This window comes from Genypterus blacodes, unplaced genomic scaffold, assembly GCF_046128005.1.
Source record: "Genypterus blacodes isolate CSIRO-AG114 ecotype Tasmania unplaced genomic scaffold, CSIRO-AGI_Gbla_v1 ptg000154l_1, whole genome shotgun sequence".
Taxonomy (NCBI): Eukaryota; Metazoa; Chordata; class Actinopteri; order Ophidiiformes; family Ophidiidae; genus Genypterus; species Genypterus blacodes.
Window position 1 is genome coordinate 774,545 of NW_027466956.1, and position 16,580 is coordinate 791,124.

The 16,580-nt window shown below is 39.2% G+C and overlaps 1 protein-coding gene and 1 pseudogene across 1 annotated transcript in view; both read right to left on the reverse strand.

The window, feature by feature from the left end:
- Positions 1 to 1,919: 1,919 nt before the first annotated feature.
- On the reverse strand, positions 1,920 to 2,033 carry LOC143012781 (U2 spliceosomal RNA; annotated as a pseudogene).
- Positions 2,034 to 7,788: 5,755 nt separating this feature from the next.
- The window catches only part of nrxn3a (neurexin 3a), a 187,108-nt gene continuing 178,316 nt past the window's right edge, over positions 7,789 to 16,580 (reverse strand). The window contains 2 exon segments of the mRNA XM_076166051.1: positions 7,789 to 8,664; positions 8,667 to 8,743. Of these exon segments, the coding sequence (XP_076022166.1) occupies positions 7,789 to 8,664; positions 8,667 to 8,743 (953 nt within the window).

Consider the following 16,580-nt stretch of genomic DNA (forward strand, 5'->3'; position numbering starts at 1 on the left):
TCCTGTGAAATCCAGAATAGAACGTAAAATCCTTTGTCCCTCTTAGTCCCACAAAGCTCTTAATCGCTCTCTCTCCTCTCTCTTTCTCTTTAAGCCCAACATGTCAAGGCAGATGGCAGCCTGGTTCTGCCTGAGGTTTTTTCCCGTTAAAGAGGACTTTTTTCTTGCTGCATATTTATTAAATGAGGCATTCAACCTTATGAATAACTTATTAGACAATAAACTAGACAAAATTAAGAATACTCACTGACACGGAAGCCTTGTGGAATCCTGCATCCCAAGATCCACACTTCTATTTTTCCCACCTACATCACTTGCCCAATACTTGGTCACAGATATTTTCCAACCCCTCATAGCTGTTGCAGCTGAATTTAATCCGCTCTGAATATAATCCACAACCATCTAAAAAGCTGGTAAAACAAAAACATAAAAAATATTACCTGAATTTCTTCTTCTTGTAGCAGGATAAACTGTTCCATGAGCTTGCAGGGATCCTGCAAGCTCATGTCTGCTGCCGCTGTGGAGCGTGGCTCTCCTGCGGTTGCTGTGGCTTGACCAGATCGGGACCCTACAGCACCTGTCTGATGCCGCTATGGGACGTATCTCTCCTGCAGTGCAGTAGCCTGATCCAGGAATATTCTGCTGTTTTTGTTTGCTGCAATTGTTTTGCCTTTACAATTGTGTTTGCCTTTACAATTGTGTTTGTCTCTGCAATTGTTTTGCCTTTACAATTTTATTTTGCCTTTACAATTGTGTTTTGCCTTAACAATTGTGTTTTACCTTAACAATTGTGTTTGCCTTAACAATTGTGTTTGCCTTTATAATCTTGTTTGCCTTTACAATCGTGTTTGCCTCTACGGCTGTGTTTGCCTGGACGGCGGTGTTGGACTCTACGGCTGTGTTTGCCTCGAAGGCTGTGTCGACTCTGCGACGGTTGTGCCTCGACGGCTGTGTGGTCTCTACAACTGTAGTGCCTACGGTGTCACGGTGCGTTATTTTACCCAGCCATATTTCCAAGATTGTGATGATTGTGGACTGTTAGATTAATTTCTGTTTGTTTAGTTTGTTTTTGACCATGGAGGTTTAGACTTGTTTATTTATTTCAGTTAATAGTTATATTTGTTGTTGATTTCCCATTGCCTTTCTACTTGTGTGTTTTGTTTTGTTTACAATATTTGTTGACCTTATTGTGTTTTCTTTTTGGTTTTTCTCTCTTTAGTTGTATTAGTGCATATCAACTTTAGTGTGTTTTCTTTTGTTTACAATATATGTTGACTTTAGTGTGTTTTCTTTTGGTTACAATATTTAAATACTGGAAATAAAATAATTGGTTAGTTGGAACTACGTCTCTTGCCCCTCAGTGCCTTACAGGTCCTTGGAACTATCATCTCCTTGGGTGCACTTGGGTTTACAAGTAGGAGTTCGGACAACCACTCCCACGTGCCGCTACATTCTCAATGATCCCAATCAGATCCGCATCTAAATGTTTTCAGTTACAAAACTCTAGTCTTGTCTTTTTGAAAACTAAATACCCCAAATTAAGCCCTCCACAAAACCATTTATCAACATCTGCTGCATCTTGCTGACGACTCATGGACTGAAATAGAACAGATAAAAAGCAGTAACATGAAAGTGTCTGAGCCACCGTTCATAACCTCAACCATCAAACACAACAACTGTTTCAAAAAACCCACTGCTGTCTATGACAGCCATAGTTTCGGGGACATTGCATCGCTCAGAATCGCTCAACATTTATAAAAGTCGAGGGGAAGAAAGAAGTAAGAAATTCATGAATGTCATTGAAAATCTTACTCTAAAATTTACAAAAACGTGGCGGAACAGGCCTGAAAATGTTTTCTGCCTTGGTTTATTTATGATGTGGGTATGGAAGTTTATGAAAAAAGCATGACATTGCTTTGAAGAGATCCCAAATGATAAAAACAGACAGATATGGTCCCCAGGTAGGGGACGTATCAGATATTATACTGATAAGAACAGATACTACCCTTGATTTTAGCCAAAAGGCCCCATTTTCGTCAGGAACTTTTTTGTCCCTCCGTACAAAAAAGTTGTACCCCCCCGGCCCGTATTAACCACCAGGGGCATTCTACTGAGCTCAGTGTCTGTCCACCGTCCCTACAATTTGAGCTTGCATTTGTCTTTGTTCAGCTTTGCTGCCGACGCTTGCCCAAACCACAATGTTCTGTCCCAAGTCCTGTCAACTGCACCCTGGTCTGTACAGAGCACAGTCACGTCGTCCATATACAGAATGCTTCTCGCCTCTTGTCCTCCGCTTCCTGGAATGCCCAGCCCAGTTAGCCGGGCATCCATCCTCAAAACTTGTGCCAGTGGCTCCATGCAGCACACGAACAGGAGCGGCGACAGAGGGCAACCCTGGCAGATGCCACAGTTGGCATTCACCGCTTTGGATACAACCCCGTTCACCGATCCGGCTGATGGTCAAAGAGTTGTTGTCTGTTACTTGTAAAGGCATCCGCTTAGTTGCTGGTATGATGTACCAAGTTCTCCACTCACAATAAAAGAATGTACCGTGTTCTTGGTTACAAAACTGCTTACTAGCGAAAAAAACCTACAATACACAAGAAGTTTAGCTCCGTTTCCATTTAGGGGGAATAGGTGGCATACTCACAGGACTCCACAGGACGAAGCCGCGCGGCAGCGTCGGTCTAGCGCGACCGGGACCTTTTCCAAAGACCATTTTCCTTCCTACAGTTTGAGAGAGGTGCACAATTCCTGGATTTAGGAATGGTGTCCTTCTCTGCTCGTACCAGCGTTTAGGATGAGGAAAATGGAGACTTAAAAAGTCAAATTGTGCCAAACAGCTCCGTCGTCAACAAACCTGTTTCTAAGTTTTCAGCCACAGAATCTGTGTTGAGCGGGATCGAAGCCAAATGTGCCCTCGCTTGAAATTGGCCCACTGACCCCCCCTATGGCTGCTTGCCCTTCTATCACTGAAAATTTTGCCAAATCTTCTCTGCCAATGCCAAACAGCTTATTCTGCTGTTGCTATTGACTCTTGTTTGGTGGATTGGATGATTGAAGTCTATCAGTAACAAGGAAGAAACAAGGCAAGTTGGCAATTTTAAAATTTTTTCATTTGACAAACAGTCAGGAGCCAAAGGAGCGTGTGGAAAAACCATACACAGCCACAACAGCCTGGCACCTCCTCCTCATGCTGGTCACCAGCCTGGTCACACACTGCTGTGGGATGGCATTCCACTCCTCAACCAGTCTCTGATAAACCCTGCTCTGTGGGGGTGAGCATTGTCATCTTGGAGGATGGAGTTCGGTCCCAGACTGTGGAGATATGGGATTGCCACTGGTTGCAGAATCTCATCTCGATATCAGCAGTGTGTGACCAGGCTGGTGACCAGCATGAGGAGGAGGTGCCAGGCTGTTGTGAGTCTCAAGGCAATCGAGTAGGATTTTATGATCCACTGTGTCGAAGACTGCACTTAGATCGAGGAGAATCAGAACCGAAATAGCACCAGAATCAGCAGTGAGAAGTAGGTAGTTTGAGACATATGTTAATGTACTGTGCTATGTACGGGCCTAAAGCCAGATTGGTGCGGCTCGAATAAGTTATTGGAGTCAAGGTAGTCAGTAAACTGATCTCCTACCAGACGCTTGGGAATTTTTGAGAGGAATGGGAGATTTGAGATGGCTCTTTCATTTATTTAGGGTGTCTGGGTTTAAGGTGGGCTTTTTTAGAAGGGGATTAATGACAGCCGTTTTAAAAGCAGTAGGCACAACCACCGTAGAGAGCGACATATTTATGATTTCAAGAAAAGAGGCCCCAAGCACCGCGCATAGATCTTTCATAATTTTAGCAGGAAGAGGATCAAGTAAGCAGGTAGTGGGCTTGGAGGAGGCAACTCACTTGATAAAACTAGCCAGTGAGACGGTCTCGAGGAGGCTTAGTGTACAGAACAGAAGGTCTCTCATAGGGGAAACATCACAAAGTGATATCCTAGTGGGAGTAGAGTCATCAATTAATGTTTTTATATAGTCAACCTTGTTCATAAAAAAAACTCCATGAAGTCGTTTTGTCTTAGAGCTTTTTTCGAAAGCTGTGCCACTGTGTTGAATAGGAATTTGGGGTTGCTGTTATTGTTATTAATTAATTTTGAATAATAGCTAATTTGTGCAGCTCGAAGTACTTGTGTATAGTCTAATAGACTATTAGACAGGGCAAATTGGAAACTTCAAGTTTGGTCAAACGCCACTTCCGTTCTAGCCCTCTGCATGCCTGCTCAAGTTAGCAGATGTCACTTGAGAACCAAGGAGACAATTTGGTGACAGCCAATGTTTCAGGGACATTGCATCGTTCAGAATCGCTCAACATATATAAAAGTTAAGGGCATGAAAGAAGTAAGAAATTCATGAATGTCATTGAAAATCTTACTCTAAAATTTACAAAAATGTGGCGGAACAGGCCTGAAAATGTTTCCTGCCTTGGTTTATTCATGATATGGGTTTGGAAGTTTATGAAAAAAGCATGACGTTGCTTTGAAGAGATCCCTAATGATAAAATCAGACTGAGCTAATTTTATTTATACAGGCCAATCAAAAGAAGTTGCTCTTAAAGCTAAGACTTAACTACTGAGCTAAGACTAACTACTTTGTTGAAAGGAACCTGAGAATTATTTCATTTGCAAATAAAAATAACAATACACAACAGAGAATAATGGAGAATAAACAATACATATATTTCAGATAATGCCACCATTGCAAATTCATTTTTTATTCAGTCGGAAAGATAATTACAATAAAAACTTCATACCAGCAGAAAAGATATCAAACACAATGACATACAATGCAAAACATTTTGAATATAGGGTTTTCTTTGGTAGAGGTTGATAAGGTTCATCGAATTATGAATTATGTGAATAATTCAAAGGACAAAGAAATTGACAATGTTGATAATATACTATTAAAGAGATATAAAATGCACTTCATAATCAATGAAGTTAATCATATTTCATGTCAAGAGGAGCTTGTGTATGTATTAACCTTATTTTTTTCTTTATTTTTCAACTAAGCTCGACGAAGCTCCAACATAAACTGCTCCGTGCTACGCTTGAAGTGGCGCATAAGTTACTACAGCAACAGAGTGTGTTCAGAAGCAAGTCAACTTTATTTATATAGAGCCAAATCACAGCAAACATTATCTCAAGGCACATTTCTTGCTTACTAACCCCTTAATCCTGCTATGTAACACAGGCCTCTGGAAAATAGTCTTTGTCAACAAGATTTTAAATCTGGTGAGCCAGGACGGACACAAATACAACTTCTCCATGCTCTGTTCTACGTTGGACAGAACAGTTTTTGGGCTGGGCCAGAATCTGACAAGACTGTTACATTACAAGGCCAAGTTTGTACAAAAAATTAAGATCTAGTGGTCCATCAGTAGTTTGTCATCAAGTACTATTTACTCCCTTGTTCTCTTTGATGCTTTCCATTGTTTCACTGCCAGAATGATCCAGTTCTGTTTCCCCGGATATTCTTTCAGATGGATTCTTTTTGACAGTTGCCGTATCTCTTTTGTGAGTTGGTTTTCTTGAGAGCTGTCATAGCTTTAGCCGTGTATTCTATCTCTGACATAGTAGTGTCATGGTGGTCGGCTGTAGCTTCTAAAGCCGCGATGGATGCATCAGTGTCTTTCTTCTGGATTGCAGGTTCCCCAGGGTTGAATTGATTTGTATAGTCGCGAGAAGCCAAGTGTCTAATCTGATTCAAATTTCTAATTTTATAGAAAGCACATGATCTCAAAGAGCTTCTATAGAATACAGTTAACTGTGGGTTGTTGGGTAATCATTTCTGGGTTCTCTTCTTCAGGTGAGGCCTTCCCCACCTTCCATGTCCTCTGGCTCTTTTCTTGTATGAACACACATTAAAGACGATTTTAGCACTATCATTGAATTGTTTTCCAATCCAATTCACTGGAACAAGGCCCTTGACATTGACTTTGTCAATACCTGTATTTGTGAGCCAAATACCGAAACAAAACATTTCCTTGCACACTGAAATCTCTCTGTCTCTGTTTCTACACACACACAAACACAACGACAGGCTAGTATGAGTGAATGTACAAATGATTTGTACGTAGTATGTGAACCTGTGTTTCACAATCAAACAGGATCATATAGGGCCTAGAGGCTGAATGACCCTGCCCCTGACAAAGATGTTTCACTAACTACTGCCACAAGTTCAGTGAATTTTGTTGTTGAGTGCAATGAAGTGTAAAAAACATGAAGAGTAACAATCATAACAAAGCAAATTGAAAAATACAGAAACAATTCCACATTCATAACAGAAGCAGTGACAAACATGGAAACTTAAATGTTAACTAATGTTGAAATAATAACAAATGAGGATAAATGAGTCCCACTGTGTGTTTCAAATACGTTCCTGTGTTCATATATCAGTTGTCATTGCTGTGCCTATCCGTCCAATAGAAAACAACATTATTGGAATAAGGAAGCCATGGTACAGGTAAAATGGCATGATATATTTGTTGTTGCAGTAGTTGAATGTCTGTGCAACCTTAGAAACATCTCTGATTAGATCTGTAGGCTAACAATTTAATTTTTCTTTAAAGTCCCTCTGTGAATTATGGGTTAATAGATTCTGCCAATAAACTATACGTTCAAGCTGTACAATAGAGGTACTTAAATACTAAATTACAATGGTCATGGTATATGTAGAATATCCTACCTACAAATTACAACAGCTAGCATGTAAGAAAACATGTAAACACAGTTGTTGACAGCAGATAGAATTCACACTTTTCACATCAGATTTATTTGTGTATAGATTGTTAACACTGTGGTCATACTGCATTTGTCTTTGTCCTGACAGCTCCATAGAAAAAGAGAACAATGAGCCAACATACATAAATACACCATTATAGACCCCTTTTCCGTAAGAGACGTTCTCCTGAAAATTGTAGAAGGCTTTGAAAGAAAATAGGGTGAAGGGCTGAAAAGTTTGGATTTGACCTTGAGATTCTCTGGCAACATGTTCCCAATTGAACACTATACTGTACTTTCACTGCATTGTACTGCATGGCAATGTACCTTACAGGAGAAGTAGGATGGCATGCATTTCACAATCAGTTGCTTTTCACCACGACAAGAGAAACCAACCACTTGCCGCCAGAACCAATTTTTCGATCTGACTGCACTAGTGGTGAATAAGAGTGAGAATGGCAGATCTCATCTCTGCGATTTTCATTTAATAAACATTTACTCTTTTCTTTTTTCTTTGCTTTGAGCAAAACTGAGTAAAACATCACAGTTGTGTTATGTATAAACAATACAAATTTTTATCATTCTGACACATCAGGTCTTTTTTTTTGATGTTTACAAATGGCTGTGTCCTGACCCACTCTGGTTTAGCACTACATGTTGCTTACATGCTGAAAATGGTCAAGATCACGAGCCGTCTCTCATTAATTTTATAAAACAATTTTTTTTCACTGAAGGATCACATAGCTCTAAAAGTCACTTAGAATGATGAAGCTGGGAAATAGATCTACACTGAAAACGTCTCTGACCAGATAGAAGATTAATGTCTCTAAAGTTGCTATTTAGCCTTCTGCTTACAATAGTAAGTGTGCTTTATATTACAGTACATGTCATCAGTTCAACTACTCAACACAGTATATGATTATTCAAGTCCCATGTTTATACCATCATTGGTCGTATCTCCTCATAAGGAAACAGATTAATAAATGTTCTCTCTGTGCTCTCTTTCTTCTCACAGTCACACATAATATTCTTTGTCCTTGTTTTTCTGTTTCTTGTTGCTGCCTTTCAGGCTCTGCTGCTTGTCCTTCATGATGGCACCATTGCTCTGCACAGCTGAGTTGGTAATGTAATTTCTGCTCTCATCCACCTGGTAGGAGCCTTCGTCCCTGTTCCTGTACTTATACATGGCATACAGAAGGATGAGGATACAAAGGGCAGCAGCTGCCACTATTCCGACGACCATCCCGGTGGTGCTGCTAGATTCATGGACAACTTCCGAGGGCCCTGGAACTCGCCTGATGCCTGGCTCTGTGGGGAGTGCTGTGGGTATATTATGGAACATGGAGGAGGTTATTAATGGGCCCCTCAGGTTGGTGTTGTGTACCTCAAAGGATGTGGGCAATGGAAGCAACACTAGGTCAGGCTGGGGTTTTAGCTCGCGGTTATTCATTTTGCCAGCTGGCCTTTTAGCCGGAGCATTGTGGAGGGTTGCGGTGGAGGCAGAGGTGGCGGAGGTGCGGCTCTGGTCGGCGATTAGTGGCACAGCGGTAGTGGTAGTCCTACCGTGACTGGAGGTTGAAGGTTTATTTGGTCTAAAAGTCTTGTTATCCCACTTGGGTATGTGACCTTTGTAGCCTCCTTCAAAGGCTGATGTAGACACGGTCTTATCTGTTACCAAGGAGAAGGTGGTGTACAAATCTTCATCATCAGTAGGGGGCAGGTTAGACTTGAACGCTTCCCCAGAGCCATACCCCGATATCACCAAGCCATCATCATCACAATCATCGCTGCCTCGGTCCAACAAGCAAGGTACCCCCGCCTCAGTGGCCTTGGACAGGGACTCTTTGGTGGTCTCAGTAATGGTGAGGAGTGGGTGGTGGGTTGGGGGGGGTGTGGGGGGGAGGGGGTGAGAGGTGAAGAGCTACAGGGGGCTAATGTATACTCAAGTAGTGGGATCACTAATTCAGCTCCTGGGTTTGGACACAGACAAGAAGACATTAGAGCAAAGTGTGGGCTGTATAAAACACTGCAAATGACACAAAACAAGTAAAATAAACCATGGAAATTGATCGTACGCAACTGGACTTGCTAGTAAAGACTTGAAGATACTTCGCCTCTTAACCCATGGGCTTCTTCAGTTTTGACAGGTCTTCAAGTCTTTACTCGCAACTCTGCTCTCACCACTCACCACCTTGATGACAATTTTATGAAATTATACTTAAAGTTCTAGTTTAAACATTTCTGAGGTGCAGAGTTGTTTTATTAAGTCTAAGTGAGTGATGCCAACAGTCAGCCAGCAAGCTAATGTGAGCATCAGAAGAAATAACAGTCCTCATTCAGAAGAAGAGAGTAAATATGATGCAAAATATTTTGGATTATGGTGAATCAGGGTTTAGCTTAAGGTGATTACCACAAGATTCATTTTCATTGTTCAGGCTGTTGAACATTAAGGCATCAAGCAGCTGGTTTATTTGCGTGGTGTATTGTAATCTGTCCATCTGTCTGGCCCCCATGAACCCTAATCCTATCGTCTGTCATAATGACTTTAATGTGTCTCTTCAGTCACATTATAACTTTTGAACTGTAAAGAAAACTAATATAAGACCATTTATATGATAGATAATTTATTGATATGATAAGAAATTAATTTTCAGTTTTTTTCCCCCATTCAAACAGGCGACACCCATTTGTTAATTTTTTTCTCACAATTTACTGTCTAAGATGAGTGGGCATGGCTGATTCTAAAAAAGTGCTTTATCTAATGAATAATATCTAAGTTCTGAACCTGACATTGTAGAATAAATATATTTTCCCTCTATTCTTTGGGATCAGTTTCATTTATCCATGTAGACAATGCCAAGATTGTTTGCCATTTTGAATTTTGTCTCCAAGTTTTCAATTGTCTCAAGATTTACAAGTAGAATGATTAAATATATACTGAGGGAGGCGGTAGCTCAGTGGGTAGAGCCCACCGGAAGGTCGCCGGTTCGAGCCCCTGCTGAGGTGCCCCTGAGCAAGGCACCAAACCCTCAATTGCTCCCCCCTCTGCGAAGGGTGGTAATGTATTGTAAGTCGGTTTGGATAAAAGCTTCTGCCAAATGATCGTAATGTAATTAATCCAATTTGGGAAAAAGTCAGCACTTTAACACAATGACATCAACCTACAACAAGTAAAACAGGCACTACCAATTAAGAGGAGTTTTTGGTGGGTAGGTCAGCCATAGCTGCTACTGTGTTAACTGGCTGTGTGTGTGTGTGTGTGATTGGTCTACTCTAGCTGTTTTTGTCAAGGGAGAAACAACTCTGTGTGCATGTGTGTTGGTGCGTGTGTATGCTTTCAGTATGAGTGTCGTTTGTGTAAGTGGGTGTGTGTTTACAGTGTTTACAGTAAAATCGTGACCAAATGTTTTTTTGTTTTATTTAAATATTGGTCTTTAAATGACTGCTGAGATAAGGGAAGTAAAGGACAGAGTGATGGAATCAGACAATTTGTCAGTGGTCTGCATGCTTTAAAGAGCCAGCTATGCCTGTGGTGGAAGGCAGCAGAGTGTCTCCTCACAAGCTGTCTTGTCTTGACTTGACTGAGGAAATGTCAGTGAAATACAATATCTCCTCTGGAAAGACTCATTTTCCTTCACTATGAAAGATAAATTTGAGAGATTGTAGGTTATTCTGACCACATTTTAATGTTAATATTTGAGAAAATGCTGTGAATCGCTTAAAAAAAACTCAATATTTAATATAGTTATTGTTTGCTTAAAAGTTTTTATTTGTGCTATTGATTATTTTTTTCCCTGCCTGCCTGGAATCCTTCCGTTGGTGCCTTAAACACACAGCAGGAAGTCACTGGCAGGGAACATACAGTATGGAGCTGGAGGAACACTGACCTTTTTATGCCCAAGGACACTTTTATTGAAATATTTAGATTTAGAAAAAAATTTCTATCCAAGGAACAACTCTGCATCTAAGAACATGTCTTTAAGTATAATTGTCAGTTAAATGCTAGAAACAGCAGCCCAAAGACACCTGGAAGCACTGACCCACCAGCCCCCTCTAGCGTAAGATATAGGTGCTTTACCTGCCCATACACTGACACATGGTGAACTCAGAATTTCATCCTTTAATGTTTTCAAAGTCTTCAAAGAAATATAACTCTGCCATTGATTTACTATGAATTACTATAACTACTGCAAGTTTCAAATTGCCTTTAGTTTGATTACACCTATTCTCCTTTGCATATTCTTGATGAAGAGCTCAACAACTTGACAAATAAACAAACCCATTAAAGTAAACCTTTTACATTCACAAATGTATTCACAAAATATATAAACATCGAACATAAAGTTCGGAAATTTGTGTTTGGTAGATTATTTCTCTGTTGTAACAATGCTTCTTGGCAATACATTTTATAGTGCAACCCAAATACTAACATACATACTCAGCTGTGCTGCTCATCCCACAAATGCATGTTCCTTACAAATGGGGAACCATTTAAAAGGGGACTAAACAGGCTTTCCAACGGTATAAAATGTATTGCCAAGAAGCATTGTTATAACAGAGAAATAATCTACCAAACACAAATTTCCGAACTTTTTGTTCGATGTAGTATATATATGTGAGGAGCTACACATGATAAAAGTGATTAAAGCTGTGGTCAAGACGGATTTATTTTATTGTTTAAGCAATTCAACATGGCTTTAGATTTATAGCGAGAGTGCAAACTTCTAAAACCTGCTTTTTGCTTTTGTAGAATTCAAGGAGGGGGGGTGGGGGGGAGAGGGGGGGTGGTGCTCAAAGTGTCTTTGAGATGCCACATTGTTCACGATCATCAAGGAAATAATTCAAAATTATACATTATAGACATAAAAACCAAAATAAATGCAGACATTGACATTCACATAAAACACTGTCAACAAGACGAAACAATGTATTTCTTCCATTAAATTCTATTATTCTATATAACAGTTAAATAAAAACACTTCTGAAGTTTAAAGATGCACTTTGCAAAGTGTATTCAAATCATGTAGGGGTTGAAATGTCTTTAAAGGTGCTACAAATAATGAGACACAACCTCCCTCATTCACTGTATGTTGCCACAAACATGTGTGTCGAAAGAGGCATTAATACATTTTTTCCTCATTTGCAAGTTATATATATATATATATATATGTCCAAGGCACCGTCACACAAAAATAAAGAACTGTTTCAGTCTGACAGTAAATTTTGTCGGTTTATCATATCACATAATCTAGTGGGAGCTTCAAATGAGCCATGATTATTCCTAACATATCTGAGGAAGGGAAACAGCTGACCTCTGTTTGTCTACCTGGGTGCCTCTCTATCTGTCTTCACTATCTTTTGCCCCCACCACTCTGCTCAGTATCTAAATGGAAAACTTGGATTAAAATCATCATGTATTATATACCTGTATTTCTATATCTTCACACAAAAGGTCCATGGATTTATTTGTATTGTTTTTTTCATATATTAATTGCTCACTTCAGCGCGAATTGTACATTATTTTTCAACCATACGCCCGATGACACCCATGTGCATCCCACTACAACTGCTACTGAATCTTTTTTATTTGTTCTTGCACTTCTCTCTCTCTCTCTCTCTCTCTCTCTTGCTCTCTCTCTCTCTCTCTCTCTCTCTCTCTCTCTCTCTCTCACTCTCTCACACACACACATATATATATATATATATATATATATATATATATATATATATATATATATATATATATGTATTATATGTACCCCACTTGACAGGGAAAAGTGTGTACTAATTTTATCCTAATTAAAAATTGTGTTACATGTGGGTTTCATAACTTTTCTTACAAAAATGTTTTCTGATATTTACCATACACAATGTGCTTCAATGATAATGATATGGTAATATTTATGAGGTGATAATTGAAAGATGTTCAACTGTAGCACCGATTTAACACACATTAGTCTTTTAGCCTTCACTGAAAAATTATCTCTCTTTTTTTCTTTCCAAATTGCATCTTTTAAATCCATTCCAAGATAATGAAAACATACACATATTGTCAACTTACATCAACAAATTGCCCGCATGATTTAGGCATGAAAAGAAGAATTTACAAAGGAAAAATGTGTAAGAATATTCTGGGTTTGTAGAAATCATTTTTTATCTTTGCACATGATGTTACAGGGAGGAAACGACACATACATCCACACCAAAGAACATGAAAAATAAACACCAGAACTCTATTTTTCTGTTTTTACAAAAACAACTAAAAAACCTGTTTGTCTACTTTTTATCACTGACTTTTCCATAAGTATCTAAGTTCTATCCATTTTACTTTTTTTTTTGCTCAAATACATCTTCAGTGTAGAATGAATGAATGATTTTATATTTTAATATCTCCAAAGACAAGGACAGGGGTGAAGAAGGGGCCGGGCCTATGAGCATACTACAGAGGAAATGAGGATGATGAGGGTGACAGTGTAAGTCAGTTGCCATGTCCATGTAAAGGCAGAACGAAGCGGTCGGGCGGCATTAGAGCTTTTGGCTGTAAGGAAGGGATGTGGATATACAAACAATGAGCATATTCATGCCCATGTACAGAAAAGAACAGAACAATCTAAGACTGACAGAAACCTGACAGACCCTAAACTGCAACTTCTTAGCCATGCAAGTCATTTCTCTTATTGTACACATATGATCCAAGAAAGATTAAATGCTTTGGTCGGGAAAATGTCACATATCAACTGGATGTGGAACTGTTTCATCAGATAAAATGAAGGCTTTGTTGAATTATGGCTCTGTGACTGATCTTTGATCTCACCCTAGGCTTTGTTAATTTATGCGACATGTGTCGAGAAAGCTCACAATCAAACACACAGATCAATTATTGAAGTAGTTCCACATCCAAAAGTCAAAATGATAACATTATCGTAAAAAAAAGCAGATTTAAATATCTGAAATACCCAAACAAACATAAGCCAAAAATCATAATCACAACTGAAATACCATTGATCATTTGAATTAATAGAGAAAACATGTGAGCTGTTAAAACTCCCAAAATAAAAAAGATGTTTAGATGAAAGAAGTTAATAGAAATGAGACACCAGAGAGAGGACGCTCTCCCCTCTACTGTGTTTCTAATGTTAGTTTTCAAAGATGATGTGGCCATGCAGTCTGCATGTGTTTTTCTGTGCTTTGTTTGGTTTGGAATGATGCATGCTTAGAGTAAGTTGCATTTAGGGAAAGTAGAAACAAAAGAACACAGCAAACCGACACTGACCAACGTTAGAAGAATAGAAGACCAAAGTTCAACTTACAGCAGTGGGAACAAACGAAACACACAAACATCTATTAATCTTATATTTGTGTCATGGATGTGTGCAAATTCAAATGGTAAAAATTAAAGCTGGTATTTGTAACTTTGTGCACACTGTCGCCCTATTGTGGTATGTGGAAAAAGTACAACAGATTGTAACTTTGGCAGTTGAATTTCTGCAGTATCTTATATGTTCACTCATAGTACATACATTAACACATATGAACACAATGTAAAATGTACACAGAGGTCTGTCTCATCAAGATAGGTTTTGGGTTAACCAGCTATCTTTGCTCAAGCTGAGTCAAAATGGAGTTCACACTATATTAGTATAATACTATTATTTGTGTGTTTCATGATAATTTTTAGACTAATGGATAATTATTTATTAATGCAGGCAACATATTACAGATACCAGTTTTAACTCTTTGTCTTTTGACAGATGATCCGACATATCTGATGCAATATTACCCACAGCCTTTAGTTTCGTCAGTTTAAATGTATTTCATAAGATGGCACAGCTTTCATTGGACGTTGGTTATCATGCTGCGACCAAATCCACATCTATCAACGGTTTTCTGATTGATCTGAAACTGTAAAATGCACTGGAAAGTGGTTGATAGGAACTTCATTAAGGCCCTTTTTAACACAGATGATTACATGAAGACATTTAAAATTGAAGCACTGGCATATACCCATTTAATTATGTTTTATTGTCTTTTTGTTACTCATGTATTTTTACCTCTACCAAGGAGGCTGTTTTTATCTGTTTTGGTTGGTTTGTCCATCTGTTTATTAGTCAGCAGGATTACTCAAAAAGTTATGAAACTAATTTTATAAAATGTGGTGGGCAGGTTGAGCCTTTTCTGGAATTTTTTTCTTCATTCCCTGCAAGATAGGGCGTTTGTTTTCTTGACATTTGTCACTGTTTTCTTGACATTTGTCACGGCCCTTAGTCATATGTTTATGTTCTTGTCTATGTGAATGTGTCTATGTGCCCTTTGCTCCCCACCTGATTTCCAATCCAGCCTCCTGTGAGTATTAGAGAATATGAGCGTGCTCTGTAATCTAGTTGTTTATAGTATTTGGGTAGTGGTTTGGTGTTTCTTTATATGTCATTGTTATGGCTGTTAGTTTTGAATTGATCACTAAAAATAAAGTTGGAACTGTATTCAGACTGTTTGGTGAGTGACTGTTTTGGGGCAATTATTTAAAAACAATCCGCGAAAACATTTGAACCAAAAAATCAGGCATATAAAACCCCAGGTGATCCAAAGGTGTGAGTGAAAAACAGTATGTTTTTTAGACAGGGGTCATATACAGAATCAATTTGATGTTTCATTAAGGGATAGAAACATACAACTACAACCATTATGTAAGATGAGGCTGATTCAGTATAATAGGGGCTTGAAATTACTATGGAAACCACTAATTGTAATGATGTAATTTTCATTAGCTGATATTTAACCCTTAAAGTCTGCGCGAGTGGGGGCGAAAGATGACTCAATGACTGACAACACGGTAACAGAGCGATGAACAAAGATGTCTACGAGAAACAAGAGCTCTGTACAAGAGAATGCCACAACATCGGCAACAACAACATCGGGACATGAACTGCCGATGTGCAGCTGTGGTTGGAACAAAGTGACATCTGCGGTGGAAGAGTCACCAGGGAAAGAAATTGTGCTTGATGGAGGAGAGAGGGGCCTCTCATTGACCAGTACTTCTTACAGAGTCGGCCAAATCACAGATAACACACTGAAGGCACTATGGTCAGATAGTAAAATATACACACCTGGCAGAGATTGAAAATCAGGGCAAAGGCCACATGAATTACAAAGATGCACAAACATCCCGGACATCCTGCCTCAGGTGGTTATAAGACAGGACAATTAAGAATTGAGGAGGAACATCTGCTTATCAGATCCTTCCTTGTGCAAGCTCTGCTGTAACTCACTGATCTACACGCGTCATAGCCAAAGGTATATTTTGATTCTGGTATACCTTTGTAGTTCATGTATTGTTTATGTTGTTTGGAGAAGTGATATTGCTAGATGAATCAGACTTTCAAATACTGAATGTTAAATAAATTGATGACTGTTAAACTTCACAAAACACTCCTGGTTATTCGTAATGTGACTGTTTCAAGTAGTCTCAAGGGATCCATATTTTCCACGTCTTCAAAGGGAAGGGGCCAGCTGTCTCGGCCCGTTTGACTCATAGTGCGGCAGATCGGAACACTGACTGAGCGGGGCAAAGTACAAAGTATAAGGGAAAAGAGTTTGAATGAATGATATTTCGTTGGTCTAAGTGCATGGCTTGTCAAACATGCATGGAGAACGCGACACTCCTGCCTCTGAATTGGCAAGAATGTTTTGTCTCTCAGTCCACATTAAATCTGAAACCGCTCCCGGACGTGTCATAGGAATGATTGTAATCCGGCCGGTGACAATCTTTAAGCGGTATGGGGACACCCTGTTTGAACGAACAATCGAGCT